Consider the following 24,972-nt stretch of genomic DNA (forward strand, 5'->3'; position numbering starts at 1 on the left):
TCTGATCCGAATTCGATCCGTTGACATCCCTACTCATGATCCCACGTCTCAATGTGAGAGAGAGAGAGAGACCATTTAATTTTAAGAAAGCAAGAAACAACAGCATCTTTACATGTAAGAAAGGGAGGTCATTGCCTACTTTTCGACCCCCGTTTTCAAAGAGGTTAATTTATTGGTGTCAAATCGTGCACCTAATAGTTTTTGAACATGCAACATGAGCTTTACAAGCAAAACAAAATTGACCATTGATTATTGTATTTTTATAAACTCTAACTACAAACTAAAAAAGTCATTTTATGGGATTTACAATGTTTTGGTTAATTAGTAATTGCTTATATATATATATATATATATATATATATATAGAGGGAGAGAGAGAGAGAGAGAGAGAGAGTTTAGACATCTCGAATAGGAAAGGAGTAAGTAAAGGGAAAATGAAACTTACACAAAGCTTCACGTGAAATTTTAAGATTGATAATTGGAAGATACAAGTTCGAGTATTATTATGTTAGATGCTATGTTACAATTTCCGAAGGAGCTCAAGTGAGGAAAATATGTGTTGCCCACCGCTTGCTACTTCCCCAGCTTTGAGAAGAGAGCAATGGTCAGCTAAAGCTACTCGCCTATGTCTTTGTCTGTCATCATCCATCTTCGGTGTCATAATCCTCCTCTTCTTCGTCTGCTTGCTCATTAAGCTGTAGAAGCTGCAAAGGATCAATTCCATTTTTGTTCATCTCAGATAATGACCACCCTGGGTATTCCTCGTGATTCAGTTCTGGTTTGATTGCAGAAACAGAAGTGGAAGCTGAAGCAGAGGTAGAAGCAGCAGGATTATTGCCATGTTCATCTAGGTCAAGATTGAGGTCAAAATTTCTAAAAACTGGGCTGCTTGTGCTACAGGATGCGTCTTCCTTTGATTCTTTGTGTTCAACTCTACTCTGTAGCTTCCTAGAAAATGGGTTGTGCTTGTTTACATTTTCAGGAGAGCGATCTGACTCATCTTCACATTTTCCAAAGTGAGCATTCTCCCTTTCACTTGTCCGAGCACCACCGCGGCCTCGGCCTCTCCCTCTGCCCCTTCCTCGTCCTCTTCGACCACCATAGGATCCCTCCTGCTGTGAAATGAAATGTTAGGTTGCTTTAATAATGCAAAGGACGAAAAGAACACTCAAGATAATCTGGCATTGGAGGTTTTCTCATGGCTAAAATTCACTGTAAAAAGTTTGATACACCACCAAAAGAGATGGCTATCTAAGGAAAGAAAAGGACAGAGGGCAAGAGTATCTTGCATGAAGAAATACACAGAGGCTTTCAAATTTTTCTTGAAGTCAATCTGTTATACAAATTCACATCCTTCTACGGATAGCTATAGTGTTTGTACTTATCATAGTCACTACCAATTTCCAGATTTCATGGTAAAATACCGCGCATGATAAGGTTGGACAAAGCAGACATTCCAGACGGAGAAAGCTCCTACAGTTGAGCAACACTATCTTCAGCAAGATGGTATGAATATATATAAAAAATGGTAACTTCCTATAGGCTTCAACGTTTAAAGACCTTGCTCCTCAAAGATTCAAATAGATCTACACTCTGCCTTCCTCTTGCTTTGCTTCTGTGAGTGTATGAGTGTGTTCTTGTGTGTTTAAGTCCATCTAGGGTTAGATCCTGACAACCCAGGATCAGTGAAAATAAGCAGCTGACCCATCTCATTCAACTTCTCATTTTTGAATGACAAAAATGACAGAATGTGATTTGAGAATTTCAGCTCTCAGTTCTAGCGTTATGTGCAACAGGTGTATATCCTAGGAAACACAGGAAAAGTTCCACGCCTCAATTGAACTAAATAGGCCAGCAAAAGGCAGTTGAGTTCTTCAAAAATGGTTTTGAACTCACAGTCCTGGTCCTTTTTGACTCCTCATCACTGCCATTGACATCATCCTCCACAACTTTCCTGTCGAAGAAAAAGAGAAATATTACTTGTACTAGTTGATTACCATTGTAAGTTGCAGTATAGTTCAAATGTATCGGCACCATACCTTCTCCTTGGAGTATGCCTTTCATCACCTCCAGCATCAACACCACCTAAATCTGGAACTTTGCTTACAATATCTCTCAAAAAGTCAAAGACTGTAAAAGTTTGAACACATTGCTTCCTGAAAATGAAAAAATAGAAAATTGTAAGCGACGTCCCAGATCTAATAAACTTTGATAAACCTGTGGGCCTTCCATGAATTTCATAAACCAGAGGAAAGCAGTTACACCAGAATTACAACTGTAACGTATCTCTTCCAAGAGGTACATAACAAGAACAGATCCATCAAGCACATGGCATGTGTAGAGCATCCCATGCACGGAGAGAGTCATACATGAGCAGGTCTGTGACTATCATAAACAATCGGATGCATCCCAACCCCGAGGCCCCCAACCTACCCCCACAAAAACAAAAAAAAGCATAAAAGTCAGCGACATCTTACAAATGCAAAGCACTCATTGTCTTTGCTCCTCTTTGCAGAGTTATGTCATATGTCCGGTTGCAAAGATCGTGAAGAAAAAGTTCCAATGCTTTAGCTGCAAGATATATAGGAAAAACTTAAATGATGCTTCGGCACTTTATACAAGAAATTATAGCTGCAGAACCTTCAATATGAACAGCAAACAAGAAGTAAAATAGTATTATGACACCTAGACACAAAAAAAAAAAGGAAATATGGAGAAGAGGTGACGTAAAACTGGTTATGCCCTTAACAGTTCAACAAAGGTCAGTGGGTCCAGCTTGCCTTCAGATCGTGGAAACAAGCCTCATAAACTTCCGTAGCATTTCGAGGTGGGACTCCATGGATATTAATCTGGCCTCAAAGATCGTTCAAATAAAGTTGCTGCGATCATGCATTCAACTTTGTGTTGCCCTTGTGAAATCTCTTCAGAAAATAACTCAACCTTTTTTTGCTAATTTCATATAGTCAAAGGCACGCCTAGGCAGGGGCACTGGGTGCCAGGTGAACAGATTAGGCGACCCTATACATATATATAGTTCGGTATACATATCTGTTTTGTTCCATGTCTGCTCCTTATGTTCAACAAATGGTTAATTGTGGATTCACGTCGGATTCATAATGACACTCCTCTGTCTGGATATTTATGCATTTTTGAGAAAAATAAAGGAAAAGATGCTGTATTACAAGCACACAACAACCTGTTTCCTTGAAGTGCTAACCCTGGATAACTATGGGAATGCAGGTGAAGCCTGGATAAAGCTACATCATACTTCTAACCAGCACCACCAGTCAATGGCTGAGTAAAGGACGGCAATATTGTTACTCACATACTAGAACGGGCACTGCCATGGCAATCTTTCCAACATCTTCATCAGCTTGCATAATCTTTTTTATTCGTGACTGCCAAAACAAGAATTATTGACAAAGTAAACATTTCAAAATTTTCTGTTAAGGGCAAAATGGAAAACACACAGATAAAATCAATAAATATAATGAGCTTTAAATTTTTATACAAAGTCAGGAGGTGTTTGTTCACACAGGCAACTTGCTTTCATTCATTATCTGGCACAAATTGGTAATGAGTAAAATGGAAACATAAAAGCATAGTAACTTCACATTTCATCATCACATCATAACAAAAATGGAAATCTTGAGCATGCAAGTTTTATTTTATCACTGCCGAAGTCAAATGTGAATCAAAGTTAACTAGGAGGCTAAATTCTAGAAAAAACTGAACATTGGTGTAGTGGTTCTCAATAAATTGCTACTAATATTAAACTAACTCTACTTTGTCAGGTAACCAATCCTTCCATAACTCAAATCTCATCTGCCATTCTGCTAGCTCAGAGAATTTGCTTGTGCAAACTAATTTCACGCATAACTGCTAGAAAATGTGACTATCAGAAAGGCCTTATGCTCCAAGTTCAACCAGAAATAGCCCAGTCTTACATCAACAAACCAGAAGCTTTTCTGCATGAGCTTCTTAATCTATAAAACGACTTTACAATATTTTGATAAAGTTTGACTGTACAACATGGATGCGGAGAATAAGACCCTCCATCAGATACAAATTTTCTTTATATGGCAACCTGCGAAGTTGTAACCATGCTTATCTCCCAGGCGCCTGCTAGAGGCACCTAAGTTTAACCAAAAAATTACCAGGGAACAAGAGACCACAGACTTTTCTCAGAATTGGTTCAGGAAGTGCATCACTTTGAACAATAACATATAAGGATTTTGATCATATTGGTCACAACAAATTGCAATCTTTGGACCAAAAACCAATTTAAAATAATTTAAAATTTTGAAAAACCCACGACGAATCAAAAGTTGTACTGAGTTATCTTGTTTCGTTAAGCAAGGAATGCAATATAATAATACCCTTCTTCTGTTGATCCGTGATGAAAAAGGACGATCTGCTATTCTTTGCTATTTCATCACTTTGGATGGTCTTCTGCTTCTAACCTGCCTTGCCAACTTATTTGTGCCGATGTGAAAATGCTGTTGATGGCAGCCTCACCGCAGGATTCCAAAGTGGACACGGGGAAGATCTGGTTGTGTACAGGTATTATCCCAGACCCGTGGCCTCCTCATAATCAACAGAGCTTTGATGTTGGTACTGCTGTACGGATTCAACCCCAGTGCTGAACATGGGTGTTTGGCATCAAGTCTAGTAGTGGCCAACCGGTTTGCCAGGGCAGTTTCAACTCGAGCAGAGGTCGCCTTGCTGGCGGGATAGAAATTTTAGATCACATCTTGAATCTGTTCCCAGATGTTCGGAAGGGTATGAGGGTGATAGTCGGCCCTCCCGAGTAGAGGAAGAGACTCATTCGCTGTAAGGAAAGAGCAGACCAGTTTTTGTTTGCTTCTTATGTTTTGTGCCGCCTCAAGAGGTTCTTGTACATTTCTTCTTGTAATCTGCCAGCAGAGGTTGTCAAACTCTTACTTAATCCCTGCTTCAAGGAATCTAGGACGATCTGGGATGCGATGTAGTCTTTCTTCTTACATGTTGTGTCTTTTATGTAGATTCATTTTGTCAATAAGATATCGGTGTGATCCCCCAGCAGGGTTGGAGCGGCAGATAGTCTTCTGCTTCAGTATTTCCCGCAGGAACCATCGATGGTGCTCATAGCATTTTACAAACTCCTTAATAAACGATATATTCTGCTTCAGTATTTCCCGCAGAAACCATCGAAAGTGCTCATAAACAAACTCCTTCATAAACGATATACTTGACCAACTACGACCACCAACGTATAAATTCCTCGAAATAGACAGCAGATACTTTATTGCAGAACCGCAAAAGACAGAGTCCGTAAACATGAACACTACCATCATCATCAACGACAATAATAGTAAGATGGGTGCCAATCCAATCAATCAAAACTCTAATTCAACGCCCCCCGACAACGATAGCTGCGTGATGGCATATATTTATCTAGATGAAAATGGAAACCGAATATACGGGTTTTAAGATGTTTAAGTTTGAGGCGTTTGTTAGCAACATACGAAATTCAAAATCTAGAAAACCATGAGAAACCCTGAAGATGAAATTGCCATTAGTTCCTATTCAGAACATTCTAGGAAAAGGGACGAACAGGACGACAACACAAATCAAGTAAAACAGAAACGGAGACTGAACAAAACCCAACGCCGTAGCAATAAAGGAAAGCTTACAGAATTACAAATAACAGCCAGAAAAACACAAAAAGAACACCATCAAAAGAAAGAGGGAAAAGAAAGAAAGCGCACCGCCGGAAAACGCGTGTCGAGCTTCTTCCTCATCTCGTCAGATTCTAATCATCAATCGGAACCCAACAATGACAACATACATACCAAAAATGAAAATATTACGAGAAACCAAGAAAACATTTCTCATCTCGTCGAGAAATTGACAGGCAAAGCAAACCCTAATCCATTTTCCCTTCTTTTTCCTTGGGTTTTTTCATTTTTTCCCCCTCCATGGAGTTTGGGAGGAGGGAAAATGGACCGAACCCGAAAAGAGATCACGACCCGTAAATCCTACGCCTTCCAATGTTTTGTTTTCAACTTACGCTTTCATTTGAGACCTAATGATTTAGTTGTAAGTTCAGAAACGACTTAATACTTTTAAATATTCTATCATACGTTGGATTTTGTCTCACAATTGGCAAATAAAAATCACGTCTGTTATCTTAAGAAATGTGAAGCTTTTCTACCTTTTCTTTTTTATCTTTTCAAGTAAAAATGATGATCTGCTTTGAGATAAAAAGTCGACCTCCACGCATGCCTTCAGCTTTCGGCTTGCAAGACATTTGTTAAAGAATAATAAAAATTAGAAACCAAACTAATACAAGATTTTATAGCATCTCAAAGACTGGTGGACGCATAAAAAGGAAGTCCAACTTTGTTTATATGACATAACATGTACACATCCCCAACTCCAAGGCCTGTTAAAGCTCTCTTCAATCTGCACACGGCTAGTTTGGGTCAAATAGGAAAAACTATCAATCACAAAAACTTAGCTTAGAATTTAATTCATTTTCAAGTTCACTTCTATTACTTACATCAGAGCATGTTATGTATTATAGCAAGGTGTGAAGAGAGTCGCCCTCCTTCTAACATGTCGGGGGAGGCTCTTTTCCCACTTCCCCATAATATGCAAGTCACCTTGTGCAACCACACACATAATTGTCATCTCATTCAACTAAATTGAGCTTTTGAATTAAGGAAGAGGGTAGTGAGAGAACTGTAATAGTGAGACTAGTGGCAAAGACAGAAAAATTAGTTGGAGGAACTCTTATTCAAAAATATTTGTATATGGAGGGACACCTATATATATATATGTATAAAAGTAAATATTAAATTTACCAATAAAAAAGTAAAAAGAATTTTAAAGAACTGGTGTGGGCAACTGCGCACACCAACCCACATGTGGTGCGATGCTACTGGCTGAGACTTGATTTAAGATGCTTAATTTGACACCCTTTGTACTCTTTTTTTGCAACAGCTCACCAGCTACAATAGTCTGATCAAAGTTTTGAAATTAAGTTCAAAATAAAAGTAAAATTATTCCTTATTTGAGAGTGGGACCAGCAAAAAGGTGAGAAGAAGGCACTTTTCAGAATTGGTATTAAGAAGTAGGACTCTAAGTGAAAAGTTTTCGTTTTCATGACTGTGGCTGAGTCGTTTTCCGTTAAATTTGTTATTGTGGGTCCGTGATGTCTAACTCAGCCGATAGACTAATTCCCGGTTTTTTGGTGACCAGACTCGAGCTGAGAGCCTAAGTCCTTTTGGGCGGTCCCACTGGGTCCCACGTGCTTCCCTGGCATTTATTTTCAAATTGAACTGAAAACCCTTGAAAATTTTTTATTTAGATAGACTACTTTTTTTATCAAGTGCAAAAGAAGACGGAAAAAAAAAGGCAATCATGCCCTTTTGGCTTTTATAAAAAAGTAAAAAAAAAAAATCTTTAAAAGGATAATATTAAAAGGAACAAGTGGGGCATTTGGATATCAAACTCAAAACCACTGGTTTAAGATATATTTGGATGACTTGAAAAATGGTTTTGGCCAAAACTCACATTTCATAAAACCTAGCTTTTCTAGCTTTGAAAACGAGAGTGAATAACCAGTTCTCTCCAAGTTATTCACACAAAAAAGTTGTATTTTAGGTGTCATCCAAACACAAAAACTATTTTTTAGAAACTCATTAAAATACTTGGTTTTCACAAAACTAAGTTTTCATAAAAATAGGTTTTTGAGGGTGTAGCCTACTAATCCCCTAAGTTTTTACTTGTTTTAAACTATCATCATTTAATCGGTGGTTGCTTTTAAATGCAGTTGTCAACAGTGCGGAGGTCTGTATTAGAAAATTCAAATATATAAGGATTATATTGAAATTATTGCCAAAAAATCAACTTTGCATTTTAAATGAAAAAACCAGTTACTTTGTATCTTCCAAAATTAGTTTTTGTTCTACCTCCAAGAAAACCTTGGAGGGTGCAACCTAAGTCTCAGCAACAGGCCGGGATGCCCGGTACTTGGCCTGATCAGGCCCGAGTTCGGGCTCGAAAAAACTAGCCCGAGTTCGGGCTCGAAAAAACTAGTCCAAGTAAGTTTGATTATTTTTTAAATTTTTTATTATTTTTATTTAATAATAATATATATTTTATTATTAAAAATACATTTTATATTTAAAATTTTTTATTTTATATTAAAAATTAATTTTTTATTTTAATCAGACCAAACCCAGGCTCGGGTATCAGGCCTAGTCCTGGGCTCAGGTTTTGGGCGTCGAGCCTGGCCGGGCCGGCCTGATCTCTACGTCTAATGCAACTTTGGGTGAGCAAGAGGAGTATTTCACATTATAACAAAGAAGGCTGAGTCCTGACAAAGCCTTACCAATCCTTGAAAAACAAAAAGTTGGCAATAGCAGTCCAACATAGTTTTGATCAATATAGCTAGTGAAATAAAATTTGAATTTTGGTTTCTTACAAAATCTATCTCCTATTGAGTTTGTTACATATTACCTGTTGAACTCGATTTTCTTAAGACAAACATTTCATGAAGGTACTTTGGGTGTTCCGAGGGAAGACGGTGCAAGGAACATGTTCCACATTTTTATTTATGACCAAATATGATAATAAAGTCACAAAGTTGAATCAAGAATAATTATATAGTTACGTTGGAAATCTTGTAAAATAAACTCCAACTAAAATTTCCATGCAATTGAATTAGTTTAAATCCAAACAACTGAATTAGGTTTAGTGTAACAGAAAGCATATAACAAGATGAATTTGGTTTGTGATATTCAAATTAACCTCTATGTTGATACATCAGAAATGTACTTACAATTGCGTTCCTAAATTTTATAAATGTGAAGACTGTTTTGAAATTAAAAAAAGTCAGCCCATTTCCCTTTAAATCATTTAAAGTCCAAATATATTTACTGTGACTTATAGACAACAATGAGATCATTTGAAATCCCTCCAATCTTTCCTTCTCTCTCTGTTCATTAATACGTTTTACAAGGGAAGGAAACGTGGCTAATGGCGAGTTCTTTTTATCTACCTCAAAAAGTTCAATTAAGGTTTAAAAAAAAAAAGGAGTGTACTTGTGTCATATGCCCACAAGAGGGAGCAGCGTCAAGAGTGTGAAGCCCAATGCTCCTTGACGCTTCTCCCTCTTAGGGCCTGTTTGGTAGGAGGGAAAAGGAGAGAAAGGGAGGGACTGAGCAATCCCTCCTTTGTTTGGTTGGCTAATTAGAAAGGATGAAAAGGGAGGGAAAAGGGCAAAAGGTGTTTGGTTGCAAGGGAAGGGAAGGGGAGAGAAAAGAAAGGAAAGGAAAGGGAGAGATTGTTTAGTGTAAACCCCATCCCTTTCAAATCGGACGGATTGGGAAGGAAAAGAAAGAAAGGTAAGTGAAAGAGTTTTTTATTCTCACACTACCCCTTCTTTTCTTTCCCTCCTTTCTAAATCCATGTGTTATTTAGTCTTTTTCTTTCATTCCTTTCCTTTCCCTTTCCTTTCTATCCAAACAAACTTTTTAATCAACTCTTTCCATTCATTTCCTTTCCATTCCTTCCCCTTTCCTTCCCTTCCCTTTCTCTTCTCTTCCCTTCCCTTCCCTTCCCATTCCCTCCCTTTCCATCCCTTCCTTTCCCTCCAACCAAACAAAGCGTTATGGTCTGTCCATATAACCTACTGGGAAAGGTTAATGGTTGGCTACATTCTCTTTCAAGAAAGTCACTTATTATTGGAGAGAACACTGTTTTTCATCGGGTCTTGTTCAATTCCAAACATTTAATGATGAGGAAGGAATGTTGTTGAGGGATTGGCACAACAGTTTGAGGGTAAGGGTTGGTAGACAGCCGATCCTCATTTCCTTTATTACGAGCATCAAAGACATAAACCTCATATGCTGTAAAAGGAGGGTCACCAATTCATAAGTTGAAGTAAGCAATGATAACATATTGATGCACAGAAAATAAGCCTCTTATACCCCAAGCAAATATGGAGTTGGGTGGGAGATTCATTGGGTCTCTCCCGCTCACTTAGAATGATGAGAAAGGAATTATGAGGAATGGATTGAATGTGGAAACCATCCAAAAGAACGACTTATTTCCTCTTTTGGAAACAAGGAAGACACATCCATGGCTTCGAGTGTCTAATGCTTGGTTGAATGAACAAAAATAGGCAGCGACGCTTGCCTAGCATTTGTAAACATTAGAAGAGGTATTTTGTAGTTATTCGTTCTAGATTTGCACTCTCGATGTTTTATTCCACTTCAGCCAAATTCCTAAATTAACTGTAGTGACTCTGCGTTCCTGTCCTCTTTTGCTCTTTGATTTTTGGGCTGTGAATTGGTTTCTTGGTTTGAACATCATTTTATCTTTTTGATTTTTGGCTTTCCTTTCTTGTCCTTCATTCTGACTTGAAGAGTTATTGTGTGATTCATAATTTGTTCTGTCCTTAGTTAAGCAGGATCTATTGATCACTGATTTATAGTTTCTCTACAGTTATTCCATCTTTGTGCTTGTTATTTTTTGTTATTTTTTTTTAACATTTGCATTTCCCTTTTTTCATTTATCCTTCTTGTACCACATTGTGGCTTTGGAAGCTTTTCTTTGTTTCATAATTTTTGTTATCTCCGTTGAAACAATTTGTTCGTTAATCACGGAGTCTGAGTTTATACCTTTTCTTACTCTGGTAGTAGTCATCTTGGTCTAAATCAATGGTGTAGCCACATGGTGGCTGGTGTGGGCAGTTGCCCACACCAACCTCACAAAATTAGTTTAATATATATGTTAATGTTTTGATATATTTGATTGTTATACATGTAAGTGCCCCAAAGAAATTAAAGGTATTGAATAAATGTCCCCACCAAAAAAAATATCTGACTCGGTTAGTGGTCTAAATATGTTACCCTTTAATTGTCCATTTTATTTTCTTCTTATTGTCCTTTATTGTGGCCTTTGAGAGTCACTCTTTTGCTCTAATAAATCATAGGGAGCAAGTCACATTGTCACACAGGCAAGCACTCGAGGAGTTATGGAGATGGTGGCTCTGTAGTTAAGAGTTGGAAATACTACCCACCCGGGTTCCTCCAACAACTGGCAAAATTCGTTATTATTTAATTTTTTTTCTTCGTTTAATTTTTATTCCTCCCCATATGTTCCTTATTGGGTATCTTTTTCATGCTATTAAATCATGATATCTTCTAAGATGTGCCGGGTCACTTTTCTAAGTCTAGGGTACTACTTTGATCATTGAATGGCCAAGTTTTTTCCAGCAAATAATTAATGTGAAAAATTAAGGGTTTTTTTTTTGTTCCAATAGTCTGTAATATGCAATTCTTATATAGTTTGAGCTTTTTTGGGGGTTATATATACAGTAACATGTTGCTTAATTATCATTGCACATTCAAAATTGAGTCACACTTTAGTAAAAGTCGGAACAGATCACATGCTTGTAGGGCTGCACACTAGCCGAGTCGAGCTCAAGCTCGGCTCGACTCATGTTTAGTCAGCTCGAGCTTGACTCGAGTGACTGTCTTCGAGCTCGAGCTTGGCTCGAGCGGCTCATTTAAACTCGGTAATGCCTTCCTTTCCTTTTTTGCTGCAATCGAGGGCTATGCATGGGACGACGTTGGGAGGAGGGAAGGCAGCGTATTGGGAAAACAAAAAAAGGGATGGAAATGACGACGTGGGGAGGAGAAAAGGAGAAAAAGGGGCGTGTTGGGAAAAGAGAAAAAGGGAAATGACGATGTGGGGAGGGGGAAGCGTGTTGGGAAAAAAGAGAAAAAGGGAAGGAAAAATGAATGAGTGGTGAGGAAAGAGAAACGTGGCTGAGTGGGTGAAGAGGGGGAAAAAAGGAGGGAAATTAGAAAATTTAAAAATGAGTTTAACTTTCAGCTAATTGATTTAACATAACGAGTCGAGTTTAAACGAGTCGAGTTCTTGCAACTCGAACTCGACTCGTTTATTGATTCGAGTTTAACTTTCAGCTCGAACTCGACTCGTTTATAAATGAGTCGAGCTCGAGCCGAGCTTTTGCGAGTGAGTTCGAGTCGAGCCGGAGTTGGCTCGACTTGTTGTGCAGCCCTAAATGCCTGTGGTGAACTTGATGAAAAAAATGCACAACCTCACATATATTTTAGACCGTGAAACTCGTCATGTTTGATGCAACTTTTGGGTTCAATCTTCCTTTTTTCACATTTAAAGGTGTAATAGTGAAATATGAGTATGAATCCTATAGTATCTTGGAATCTCTAATGCCCGTCTTAATTGCCGTTTCCCTTTACTTTCTTTGTGTCATTTGATATAACTTATGGGATAGTGTGGCGTGATTGATAATCTCATAGGCAATGTATTATGTTCTAGATTGTTCCGTCAAATCTTATGTGCCACGGATAAGCTATTGCATGCTCCTGGTTTCCCAAGAAAAAGTGGCTGTATATCCAAAAGTTGCATCAACCATAGGTATTGCTTAATCTAGGTTGAACCATATGCTTTGTTGGAAGAAATGGGGCAATAATCTTCATATGTGAAGGCATTTGTAGCTATTGGAGTCCAAGATATAGACAGGAAGCTTTATGTTGCAAATGAAAAAATTGGAGTTTGTTACCTAACCTTGGAGGTCCTGAACCTTGGAGACCCTAAAATACTTGATGATGTGCAGTGATCATACATGAAATGTATCATATTTTTAATATATATGTTACATGCATTTATATGCATTTAAAGGTTAAATCTCATCCTTTTACCACTTTTCATGTTAAGGATTTATGTCTTGGTTTTCTTGCATAACAGGGTTAATATAGATGAGGTTTCATTAATTTTAGTCCTTTAGAGTAGATTTCAACAGTGAATGAGATCCAATCCTACTGGAGGATATGTTTCACTGAATTTTTTGACTATATTAGACATCTCTAATTTCTTCAATACTCAAATCAGTTTGGTTTGATGTCTTAATAATTGCAACATGGCTTAAAACAGGAGGCTAGGTCACCAAGGCTAAATGCATATGTAATGATCTTTCAAGGTGTTGAGCAATTTCTAAGAATTTAATAGGTGGTCTAAATGAAGGGAAAAGTTACTAACAGATTTTTCTTCATGTAGGAAGTCTCCATGGGAGAAGCTTGTCTATTGCTGCTAGGGTTGTAAACTTCTTCTTCTTTCCAATCGAATTGTTTAAGGGGGCTCTTTGAGTTCATCCAACTGGAGTTTATCTCTGTTCCTCTTCTCTATTGTATTTGTTGCATTCAATTTCTTACATGTGTTTTTCTTCATTTTCTTTGCTATATTTGCAGGTTCTCAGAAAGAGAATGGGTAGATCTTGGGCCCAAGGGTGCATAGAAGCCCATCAAGCTTGGTGTGGGGATGGTGTTCGCACCCAAGCCTTCCACCTTTCTCCCCCTCCCATGGTCCTCTTGCCATGCTTTTCTTGAAGCTTGAAGAAAACAATGAAGGTGCAGACATGAGAAGAAGCTCATCTTGATAACAGGGCGACAGTAGATAATGTCTCCAACCTCAATTGATCGAGATACCAGCATTTGACTGTATTCTTGAGTTCCTCCTCACTTTCCAAAGGTTTAAAACTAAGGAAGATATATTGCATAATTATTGGCAAACATTTAGAGGCCTTGAGCAATAGATAGGATTTTTACTTGTTCTATGTTGTGCTTACTTCTTTGTAAAGATTTTCATTTTGAGGATTAATAAAATTGAATATGATTGTCGGGCTCAATTTATTTATGTTGTTCCTTGTGGATCTGGTCCAACTTGCCAATATTGTGGAAGTTGAAAAAAAATTAAAATTGGTATATGATTTCCACTAGCTTTCAATGCGAATGTCCTTCTAAAAGCATTCATTGCAAAAATTTCATGATGCAACTTTTTTTGTTTAATGTTTTTGTTCACCCAGTAATAGATCTTTCGTTTTTTGATCTTGTACTTAGATTGTCCCCTTATATTGAATTATGAATAAATTATTGTAACTTTCAACATATAGTTTTATATCGGAGTTGGACTTTCTTGTATTAGTTTTAACAAGCATTTGTATTCTAGAATTATGCCAATGACCAAGTTATAACATGAATTGTTAAGAAATTTATTATTGTAGAAGTTTTGGTACTTGATACAATGTTGCCTCACCTTCTTTTGTCTCTCTCTTTTTTCTTTATGTGGGTGTGTAATGCCAAAAAGTGTCTCTATTTGATGTGAAAATCTCTCACTCATAAACATACACTCGCAAGAGTACTCTGCATAAAATAAGTATGTCAGTGTGCTTACATATTTCCATTGGTGTTGTCATTAGTGCCTATTTTTTTAATTTGTAAGTGGTTGCATGGCCTACAGTCCGCCATTCTCTAGCACAATTGAATAGTTTACATGGTGCGTGCCAATTAGGCCTGTTAGAGCACATGGAGGCACCAATGAGTGCATTGATTATCCAATATTGTTGGTTGACCTTCTTCGAAGCAAAGCATTGAATGATGTTGATATGAAGGTGTATCAACTATCACTCTTCTTATAGTGATGCTTTTCATTTGGAAAACACAATAACTTGTTTTATTTTATTTATATTTTGATTTCTATCCATTATTTAGAAATTCTGGTAGTTTGATTAATGTATTTCTGGAAAATGGTAAATTTTCTTAAAAGATCAAATATTATTTGAATATATTGATAGCTTGAAGCTCTATACATGTTTAGTAAAACTGGGTAGCTAGTTTACTGCCTTAAGCACACATCATTTCAAGCTGCATGCACCTAAACAAGGCATTGTTTGATCTAGGTGTTGAGTTGATTCTTTGCAGTTCGTGTCCACTTTTGCTTGCTTATAGTGCTACTTTAAAACTGATTTTCTTGGCTTTAGACTATTCTTATGCTTGTAGATTTGACTTTCCTTATGTTGCTAAATGCCATTTGTATGATTTAACTAGATTGCATCTTGAAACATCGAAGATAATGGTCAAGGCAGTGGCATAGCCACATGGTGGTTGGTGTGGGCAGTTGCCCACACCAACCTCACAAAATTAGTTTAATCTATATGTTAATGTTTTGATATATTTGATTGTTATACATGTAAGTGCCCCAAAGAAATTAAAGAGTATTAAATGAGTGCCCCTGCCAGAAAAAATTTCTAGCCCCCTAGTGGGTCAAGGTAGACCACTAAAGGTGTGTGGGTTGATAAAACTCTCATTTGTGTTTTTTCTCACTCTCTATCAGCCCAGATTGTCTAGCTTGACATATTTCTGATTGTTACTTCATTTATTGCAAATGTAGGATGGCACTAATTTGTTTACTTTGGACATAAAAGAAACATTACTTCTTTATCTGTTACTTGGTAGTTTACATATATATATATATATCTCCCTCACATTCACTTAATTTGTTTGATACTATCTCTCTTTCATGCTCAGTACTTAATTTGATATTTTCTTGCCTAAGTAGGGCCAAAAGTTGATGGGAACCGTTTAGGAAGTTGTGAGAACCTGGAAAAAAAACCTTCATGGATGACCTCCTAAAATAAAACTTGTCGCATTGGTGAATGACATTAGTAACTATTGTAGTATAGAGGCTTGATGATTTTACACCCATGACATTGGTGTCATGGTAAGAAAATTAACTATTTTAAGACCCTCTTATCTACCATTTCTTTTATGCTTGCACTAAAGTTAAGTTAAGGAACTCTAGTTTCAGTGTTCGCTTACATAGTTTGAACATTAGGTTTTTGTTTAAAATGATCACATTGATGGTTTTTACAATATTGGGAATGCCTGATATATGAAGACAACATTGCTTGTGGTCAATTCTAGAACTAAGTCAGCTTTGCTAAAGTTAGCTCCCTTTAAAGATCTTGTCTCATATATAACAAAAAGATTTTCAGTTAGACTGGTGCTTAATGTTGTCCTTTTTAATGTGGTGCTTAAATTTCCTATTTTAATTGGTAGTTTAGATGTTGCATTAATATATTATGTTATATGGGGGAGCAATTCTACGAGCTTGATAACCTTTGATCGTGAAATTTTAAAATAGCTGACAATTGACACATGGCATTCTCAAATTGCCACAAAATGCCAGTGTTGGTGCTAAGTTTCTTCGGTTTTTCTTCTTTTCATATATGAACTTCTTGAACAACCCGCTTGAACAAAAATGTCATGGCTTATTTGGTTCAATCTTTACTAGTAAGCCTTCCTGTAGACAATGAAAGTTAGTTACCTTTGTCAATGGCATGTCCAAGGCTCCTGTAATCTTGATGATTTGTCAAAGAGTATTTTTCATACATTGAATGTGGGATGAGCACAAGTGAGTAGAGGATGTTTGCTTTGGTTTTCTTTCCAATAAAAGTTTGTAATGCATCAAGTAATGTGCTCACACCTATTATTCATTTTATCCCTTGTTGTAGACTTGTTATTTTTTATGCTCATGTACTCAATGAAGCTTTAACCATTTATCATTTTTCCCCTAGTAGGTAGATTTGTGTTATTATTCCCAATAAACAATAATTTTTGAAAGATATATCTAGTTAGTGGAAATAATGTTATTATTGTGTTATATTTGCATCAACAATTAGCAGTTGTTGGGTATGCTTTTAATGTTCACATTTATTGACTTGACTGATCTCAGTCAATTATGTTTGCATATGTGTGAATCCCAAACTAGTTGCAAGCTTTCATGTTTCTTTCTTAGACAAAGTTTTAGTTTTCCTAACTATTTGAACTATTCTTGTATATTTTCTTCATTTCTGGACAACTTACAACTCTATAGACAATTTTTTAGAAACAATTTATGAAATAAGGTATTAGTGAATAGAATTAATTTCTCAAGTGCTTTTCAGATGCTTGGTGACATTAAAACATTATTAGTATGAATTTATAAGCTGATATATCAAGAACACAATATTTGCATAGAATTTTAGGTATACTCCTCATAATCCTGGGAGCAAAATTTCTGGTTCCCATGTTGAAACCACAACATACATCTTATTTACAAGCCACGGTTTTGATAATATAGTGCCACGAAGAAGTCTCATGTTTCCCAAAGAAGCATCTAAAAGTATGTTTTGGGCAAGGATTTTGTGGTTCCCACTCTGAACTCAGGGCTAGAACCCCATTTAGAACCCACGGTTTTGACAATGCAGTTCATTGATGAGGTGGTGTTGACAGCCTTGTAATTGTTGGAAACTATGTAGTGCAACAAACATAAGATAGATATCAAAATCTAAAACTTGGACTGTAATGTTTTATTGTGAATCATGTCTATAACTTTTGGATTTTTTTCCCAGAGGCTTCCAATGCTAAATGGTTAGATATTGGGAAGAGGAAAAGAATGAGAGCCTCAAGCACCATTAATTTTTCAAAATAAAAAGTGTTAGAACATTGGAGTCTTATCATGTATGTTCTCATTACACAACCTTCTATGTGAGTTTCATTTTTTGAAACAAGGCTTGAAATTCTGTTGAGGATTCAACAAATTGACTTTTATTTGCTAATCAAATCTCAACTTGGAAAAGCACCGGTAAATTAAGATCCATAGTATAAGTACTTGAGCTCTTCTTAAATTCCATTTCTATAACATTATCCATGGTTCCTTCCAACTCACCCCCACTGAAGAATGATGGAACTTGTAAATTAATTTCCTACTAGCAATGAGCTTTGCTTGTGGTTGTGCTATTATAAGGACTTGGAGAAACACTTTCTTCCTTTTCCAACTTTTTTCCTTGGCTTTCTTTTTTGCATTTGTTTCTAAATTTAGATGTTACAAAGCCCTTGTCAATTGTTAGTTTTTGTCTACTATTTAATGCCAGGGAAATTGTTGGAGAGGCTATGCTAAAGGCGCTTTTATAGCTAGTAATAATCTTAAGTTAGAGTTCATTTAATCTATAGAGGTAACATGTGAGAAGGTCTAGACTCTCCTGCTAGGGAAAAACAATTGGGAGATCAGAAAATCTATTATCAAGAGAAGATTGAACATTAGATAGCTAAAAACATTGTTTTTTTTTTTAAAGTTTGCATAAATCTTGTGTATGTTCTTTTGATTTTATAAAAATTATGTATATGACTGGACATATTATTTTATAAGTTTTGATAATGAAATCTATAATCTCTCTCTCTCTCTCTTATATATATATATATATTGTTTTCCTACGTTGAGCATCTAGTGTAGGGCATATGCTCCATCGCAAGCATCCAATCATGAGCAATCAAATGTTCATGATCTTTTTAACTTTTCTACTTTTTTTTTTTTTTTTTTTTTGCAGTCAGATGGTTCGTTCTCTTATGGAACACATGATTTAATGAAATGTGGACAACAACTTGATTATCACACGAAATTGATACCAGTAAAGAGTGATCTATGCTCAAACCTTGAAGAAGAGCTTTTAACCAAACAACTTCACATGTAGTGTTAGCTAGACCAATACTCAGCTTCAGCTAAGGAGCATGCAACGATATGTTGTGTTCTAGTTTTCTATGAGATAGGTGCCTTTCCTATGAACACCACATAATTAGTAACAGATCTTCTAGTTCTTTTGCAGGCAGCCTAGTCTGCATATCAAAACACCCTCAATTACAATGAATTTGTGGAAAGAAATAAGATCCCTTGGCCTAGATTACTCTTTAAATATCTAACCGTCTCAATGCTGCTTCCCAATGATTTCTATATGGTTTCTACATAAATCTGCTCAACACATTTACAGTAAAAAGAATGTCAGGACAAGTAATAGGCTAGTATATCAGCTTACCTATTAGATGTCAATACTTGATAGCATCCTTCATTGGCTCACCATCAATTTGAGACAAAAAATGATTTTGTTCGATTGGAGTTTTTGCATTTTTGGCATTAAGTAAACCAACTTCTTCCAAAATGTCCAATGTATATTGCCTCTATAACAGAAACATATCGCTGCTACTTCTTGCAAGTTCAATTCCTAAAAAATATTTCAACTTACCTAAATTTTTCATGTGAAAAACTTGATTTAAGTAGGCTTTGAAGCCATCAATTTGATCATCTTGATTTCCTTGAATAATAAGGTGATCAACATGTACTAAAACTGCAATGAAGGAGTTGCCTTGCACTAAAGCAAAAAGCGAATAATTTGACTTTGATTAAGCAAATCCATATTTTATGGGTGCATTAGAGAAACCAATTCCTTGGTGCTAGCCTGAGGCCGTAGAGAGATTTATTTAATTTGCATACTCTTCTTTCTCCCTATGCATCATATTCTTGTGGAAGCAGCATATTGTAATCACCCCAAATTTTTCTAAAGGACTATGATGTTTTATCCAAATGCGAAATTCAAATTTAGGCACAAGATTTCCAAAATACTACTCTCAGATCCAAATTAAATCCAAAATACTACTTTTAGATCCAAAACCCAAGTTCAGATCCAAATCAATCATTTAAGACCGATTTGCCCTTCCTTTTGACCATAAAACCTCCTTTAGAGGGTGATTTTAGTCTTTTTCAAACAAGACCGATTTGCCCCTCCTTTTGACCAAAAAAACCTTCTTTTAGAGGGTGATTTTAGTCTTTTTCAAACAAGACCGATTTGCCCCTCCTTTTGACCAAAAAAACCTTCTTTTAGAGGGTGATTTTAGTCTTTTTCAAACAAGACCGATTTGCCCCTCCTCTTGACCAAAAAACCTTCTTTTAGAGGGTGATTTTAGTCTTTTTTTTTAAACAAGACCGATTTGCCCCTCCTTTTGACCAAAAAACCTTCTTTTAGAGGGTGATTTTAGTCTTTTTGGTAAACAAGACCGATTTGCCCCTCCTTTTGACCAAAAAACCTTCTTTTAGAGGGTGATTTTAGTCTTTTTGGGTGGACAAGACTCATTTGCCCTTCCTTTTGGCCAAAAAATCTCTTTTTGGAGGGTGATTTTAGTCTTTTTAGGTCAAAAAAATTCAAATTTTGGGTTTTGGCTCCAAAATCCTCTATAAATACCCCCCCATATCCCCCCTCTTGGGCAAGATTGGTCCTTGGGAGAAACTCTAGTGTATTCTCACTTGAAGACTTAGAGTTTCTCTTGAGCTCTCTCTCTCTCTCCCTCTTCCTCTTTTCATTTCCTTCTCCAACTTAGAGCAAGCACTTTTGGAGCTTCATTCAAAAGAGGATCTTCAAGTAAAGGTGTTCATCTTCCTTAAGTCATTTCCTATTAGAGGTATGTAATCTTCATCTCTCTCATTTCTCTCTTCTTTCTTTTCATTAATGTTCTTATTATTATGTTATTTCTTTCTCTTAAACATAGTGTTGTTGTTGTTTTCATTTTCTCTTCTCATCTTCATCTCCCCATGGCCAAAGGAGATATCACTCAACCTCTTTTTAGAGACAAGAGGCTATGCTCAAATGCACCGGGAGCATGAGAAGATGAGATGATATCTTATTTTATGATTAAATCATGTTCTTTCAAGTATTCTTGTTGTTCTTGTTCTTTCTCTATATTAATATCTTATTGCTCTTTCTTCTCTTCAATAATATATTCTTGTTGTTGTTATTCTTTTCCTTAATGAATATATTTTTGTTGTTATTGTTATTTCATTTCTTCAATAGTCTTGTCCTTGTTATTTTTTTTTTCTTTCTTCTTCCTCTTCCCATGACCAAAGGAGATAGCCCTCAATCTCTTTTTAGAGACAAGAGGCTATGCTCAAGTGCATTGGGAGTGTGAAAAGATGAGAAGATCTTTCGTTTCATGATTGAATCATGTTTTCTATTTTATTAAATATAACATTGTATCTCTTTCTATATTTTCTTCTCATCTTCATCTCCCCACGGCTAGAAAAGGTAGCTCTCAATCTCTTTTTAGAGACAAGAGGCTATACTCAAAGTGCACCGGGAGCATGGAAAGATGAGATGATCTTTCATTTTAATCATGTTCTTTCTTTTCATGAATACATTCTTATTGTTTTTTTTTTGTTTCCTCTTATTTTCCCCTCTTCCTCATTTCTCCATGGCCAAAAGAGATATCTCTCAATCTCTATTTTGGAGTCAAGAGGCTATACTCAAGTGCACCGGGAACATGAGAAGATGAAGTGGTATATCAATTCATAGTTACATCATGTCTTCCCTCCTAATTGAACTTTGTTTTTCCATCATTCTCTTTCTTTCTTTCATTCCTTGAATGTTATCTATAAATTATGCACGCATGATTGCTTGGTTCTTTACTTACATGTGAATGTATGGCGGGAATGAGAGTGTGGTTTAGGGACTCTTTATTTTCATGTTAATTTTTGAGGTTGGGACTTGTCTAACCCGGGATAAACCTTCACGAAAATGTACATATTAATATGCATTTTCATGACATTTTGCGCTAGATTCTTTCTTAATCATCACATTAGGAACCCTAACGAGTGCTTCGTTATGTTGCTTGTTTTCTTTCATACCCAACGGTGGAAGAAATATATCCCTTACAACAAACTAAATAATAACATTCTATATTTATATAAATCATATTTTCCAAAACATTTTCAAAAAGAACCTTCTAATATGGCCTTAGGGACTTAGCTTAAACTCTTGCATGAGTCCAAGCTCCCCTCCGGCCCACATTAAATTTGAAGTTGGTAATTTTAAGTTGTTCGTTGATTTTTTTTAATCTTGTGAAGGTATGGATGTATACACATGTTATATACATTTATGCCAACATGATGACCCCCATCTTTCTCTCTCTATGCTTTCACTTTCTATTTTATAAATTTTCATATGTGCATGAATACGTATGTACATGTGTTCCATCTCCTCTCTTTCAAATATTTATTCCTCTTTTCAAGACAAATATCTTCTCTTATAACATTTCTCATACCCATATATGCGTATGATATTTTTCTTTTCCTCTAAAATCTCTCTTTCTCTTCGAATCAATACATCTTTTTCTCTTTATATGTGATGATATGTACACAAATATGCATGTCTTTCTCTATATCTCTCTCTTTCCTTTCATAAGAGTGTTTTATCTCTTGTATTCTTCTTAACATTCTCATCTCATGAACTTTCTATTTACCAACTTCAATAAGACCACAAATCAAGTAATGACCCAATATTGGAATCATGCTTGATGGTCTACAATCTCTATCCATTTTCAAAAACTTTTCCTTCTTATATATAATAATTATAACAACGAAATCTTAGATGTATGTTGTGGTAGGAATGATATTAGATGAATGTTGTGGTAGGAATGTTTTACTTTTTTCAATCATATAGGGTAAATGCATTCATGCATTCTCACCCACTTTATTTCACTTATGATCACAAGCACCTCTCTAAAAGAACTTAAGCAAGAAGGGATGGAGCTCTAGCTAGGTGGTAACCGAATTAGAGCAAAATCTCAAACCTACTTAAAGTCTTAAGAGAACACTAAAGTGATTTCAAAATGTTTTCACAAGTTTTTCAAATGATATTTACTAGTTTCACTTTTTCCTCAAAACATTTCACTTTTTCAAGCAATTCTTCAAGAACCTTTTCAAAAGTTTGAAACTCCAAACTTTCAATATTTTCTACACCGCATATAGAATCAAAAAGATGTTTAAGTTAAAACGAAATGCATCAATGATAAACATAGTCCTTGGGTTGATTACCCCCGGTAAAGGCGCCGGGAATGGTCGATCCTCGTACCGACGGGCGAGTCCCTTTCTTTCCTCTTTCAAAACAAAAACCTTATTTTTCTGGAGCACTCCAAAACCAATGAAAATTTTGGGATGCAAACAGATGGCGACCGTGATGGGACCCGTTATCGTTTGGCTATGATTATAATTGATGCATTTTCAATAATTTGAACATCTCATACATTGCCAATGATAAAGCATGTCCCCTCTTTTGGCCTCGACCCCATTGGCATTTCATTGTATTGTTTGGTGATTGTGATTGTGATTGTTTTCTTGCACATAAGACTAATTGAGAAGGATCAATCATGTTCACACATATCTATGATCACATACCACCCTTCTCAATTTAGGAGTTGTTTGAAAACCATGTTTGCTCTTCTATTTTAATCTTCAAACTTAGGCAACATTGCATTAGAGACAACTCATTTTATATGATTTCTTATATTTCAAAATTCCTCATACCTATTTGTCCCGGTCATCATGTTGCCGGGCTTGGTCTTTGGCGGTAGCACAAGACTAAGCCTTACAACTAGACCACACCTTGGGCGGAAACGCCCTCTCGTTAGTACCATGAGTGGTAATTTATGGTATATCGACGAGTGATCAAGAAGAAGTTGATGAGCTATACCTTTATTTGCCTAAGGAAGAATCTATGCTCGTACTAAGCCATTTGGGTAAGGTATATAAGCATAACTTGATATCGGATTATCGTGATATAAAATTATCTCAATTAGGTTCCTATACCCAATTTTCTAAAAAAAAAAAAAAAAAAAAAAAAAAAATCATGATAGATGTTTATGTGCGTGAAACCTTATGTGATGATTTGCAACCTCATTCCGCACATCTACCTCATATTGTCTTTGTCAACATAGTCAATGTTTTCCATTAATTCCATCTTTATCTTTTAGAGTCATCATTCAAGATGTATTCTTTCCAACGTGGTGTCACATTCCCTTATGATCACATCCTCTTTGGGGAATGTCCCAAACGGTCCACCTACATTTCTCTTGAGTCTCAACCTTTGGCTCCCGAATGGTATCGGACTTGGCATCCCACCTTCTCTCGGATGTTTCCTTCTTACTTTGAAGAATGTGGGCTAGAGACAGTGGCAGTTGGAGGAATGCAGTCAGTTGATGGAAATTTGGTACATGCAATCGCCGAGCGTTGGAACCCAAGGACCTCCTCTTTTTGGTTTCCATGGGGAGAAATGACAATATTACTAGATGAATTTGCCGAAATACTAGACCTCCCTACCCCAACTTGTGACCCAAATGATCTATTGGAAAAACAATTCCTTATGAACCCAACCAAGGTCAATGCAAATGACCTCATTGCTCACTTTACTGGACGGAAAACTTGGCCTTTAGTAGAAAACCATGAAAATCAAAGCATCAACATGAAAAATTTGTATGAAGAATTTGGAACCTATGTTGAACCTTCTACCCTACCTCGAAAAGCCATAGGGAGAATTAAACATTGTATGATGCTCTGCATAGTAGGAGTGACCCTTTTTACCAATGGAAGTGACCTTTTAGATGTCCGTATTGCCCAACTTTTTCGAGTATGAGGGCATAGAGGGACCCGACACTTGTCAGTAGCAATGACAGCTTTAGCCTTCCTTTACCGAGGACTCACTCGCTTTACCATTGGAGATATCGACTTCATAGAAGGATGCACATATGCTTTACAATTGTGGTTCCTCAAGCATGCGGGACCCCAAGCCAGTCTATTCAGAAACACTGATGGATCATTAACAACCTTGGATCAATACCGTCGTTTGATCGAGCAATTGAATGAAGGAGAGATCATTTGGGATTATTGTGATCGTCGGCAGAGCCTACCTCGATACACTCACCATCATCATGGGCGTACCACACTCTTGGGCCCTTACTTCATAGTTGATTATTGTGCTGATAGATGTATGAGACAGTTCTCTCAAAGACAGAAGATGGTCTCTATGCATGCACCAATTGGAGCTATTCCTGAATTTGACCTTAGTTCTCCTCAATGAACGGCATTGTTTGCAGTAGCTCGACAAGAATGTAAGACACAAATATCATACACTTGGTTCATAGGCCCAGTGGTGAAGAAGGAATATGCTGAGTGGTGGGATGCCAACTGACCACCATCCATCCTTCCCTAAAAGTTTTATGTTGTCAACTTTGTATTCCTTCTGTCGTTGTCATCTTTATTAGTGTCTATGGATGTAACTTTTAAAACTTGTAATGCAATATGAACCTTCATTTTGTCATCATTTCCATCCAATAACTCTATTTTCTTATGTCATAAGGTGAATACTTGAAAGCCAACAAGATGGTTGAAACTAGATCGCAAGCTAAGCAGACTCCTCAAAACGAGGCTTCATCCTCTGAACTCCGTCCAGAAACACTTGGC

General features: G+C 36.5%; 1 protein-coding gene across 3 annotated transcripts; it reads right to left on the minus strand.

The window, feature by feature from the left end:
* Positions 1-424: 424 nt before the first annotated feature.
* On the minus strand, positions 425-5,997 carry LOC116261309 (uncharacterized). 3 transcript variants are annotated; one of them, XM_031640011.2, is made up of 7 exons: positions 5,751-5,997; positions 4,380-5,144; positions 3,326-3,398; positions 2,478-2,571; positions 2,040-2,156; positions 1,897-1,954; positions 425-1,115 (listed from the first exon to the last, which is right to left on the minus strand). In XM_031640011.2, the coding sequence occupies exons 3-7, from the start codon at positions 3,378-3,380 to the stop codon at positions 642-644; spliced, it is 798 nt and encodes a 265-aa protein (XP_031495871.1). In that variant the 5' UTR covers positions 3,381-3,398; positions 4,380-5,144; positions 5,751-5,997; the 3' UTR covers positions 425-641. The 3 variants fall into 3 exon arrangements, with proteins under 3 accessions (XP_031495871.1, XP_031495870.1, XP_031495869.1); XM_031640010.2 differs by lacking the exon at positions 4,380-5,144 and having other exon boundaries at positions 425-1,112; XM_031640009.2 differs by lacking the exon at positions 4,380-5,144.
* Between the last annotated feature and the right edge of the window lie 18,975 nt (positions 5,998-24,972).

This window comes from Nymphaea colorata, chromosome 9 (assembly GCF_008831285.2).
Source record: "Nymphaea colorata isolate Beijing-Zhang1983 chromosome 9, ASM883128v2, whole genome shotgun sequence".
NCBI lineage: Eukaryota > Viridiplantae > Streptophyta > Magnoliopsida > Nymphaeales > Nymphaeaceae > Nymphaea > Nymphaea colorata.

Coding starts and splice junctions, on each gene's coding strand:
- LOC116261309 (XM_031640009.2), bottom strand. CDS start 5,783: ATGAGGAAGAAGCTCGACACGCGTTTTCCGGCG. Junction 3,399..5,750: donor TCGACACGCGTTTTCCGGCG/GTGCGCTTTCTT, acceptor TTGTTTTGGCAG/TCACGAATAAAAAAGATTAT. Junction 1,116..1,896: donor AGTCAAAAAGGACCAGGACT/GTGAGTTCAAAA, acceptor TTCATTTCACAG/CAGGAGGGATCCTATGGTGG.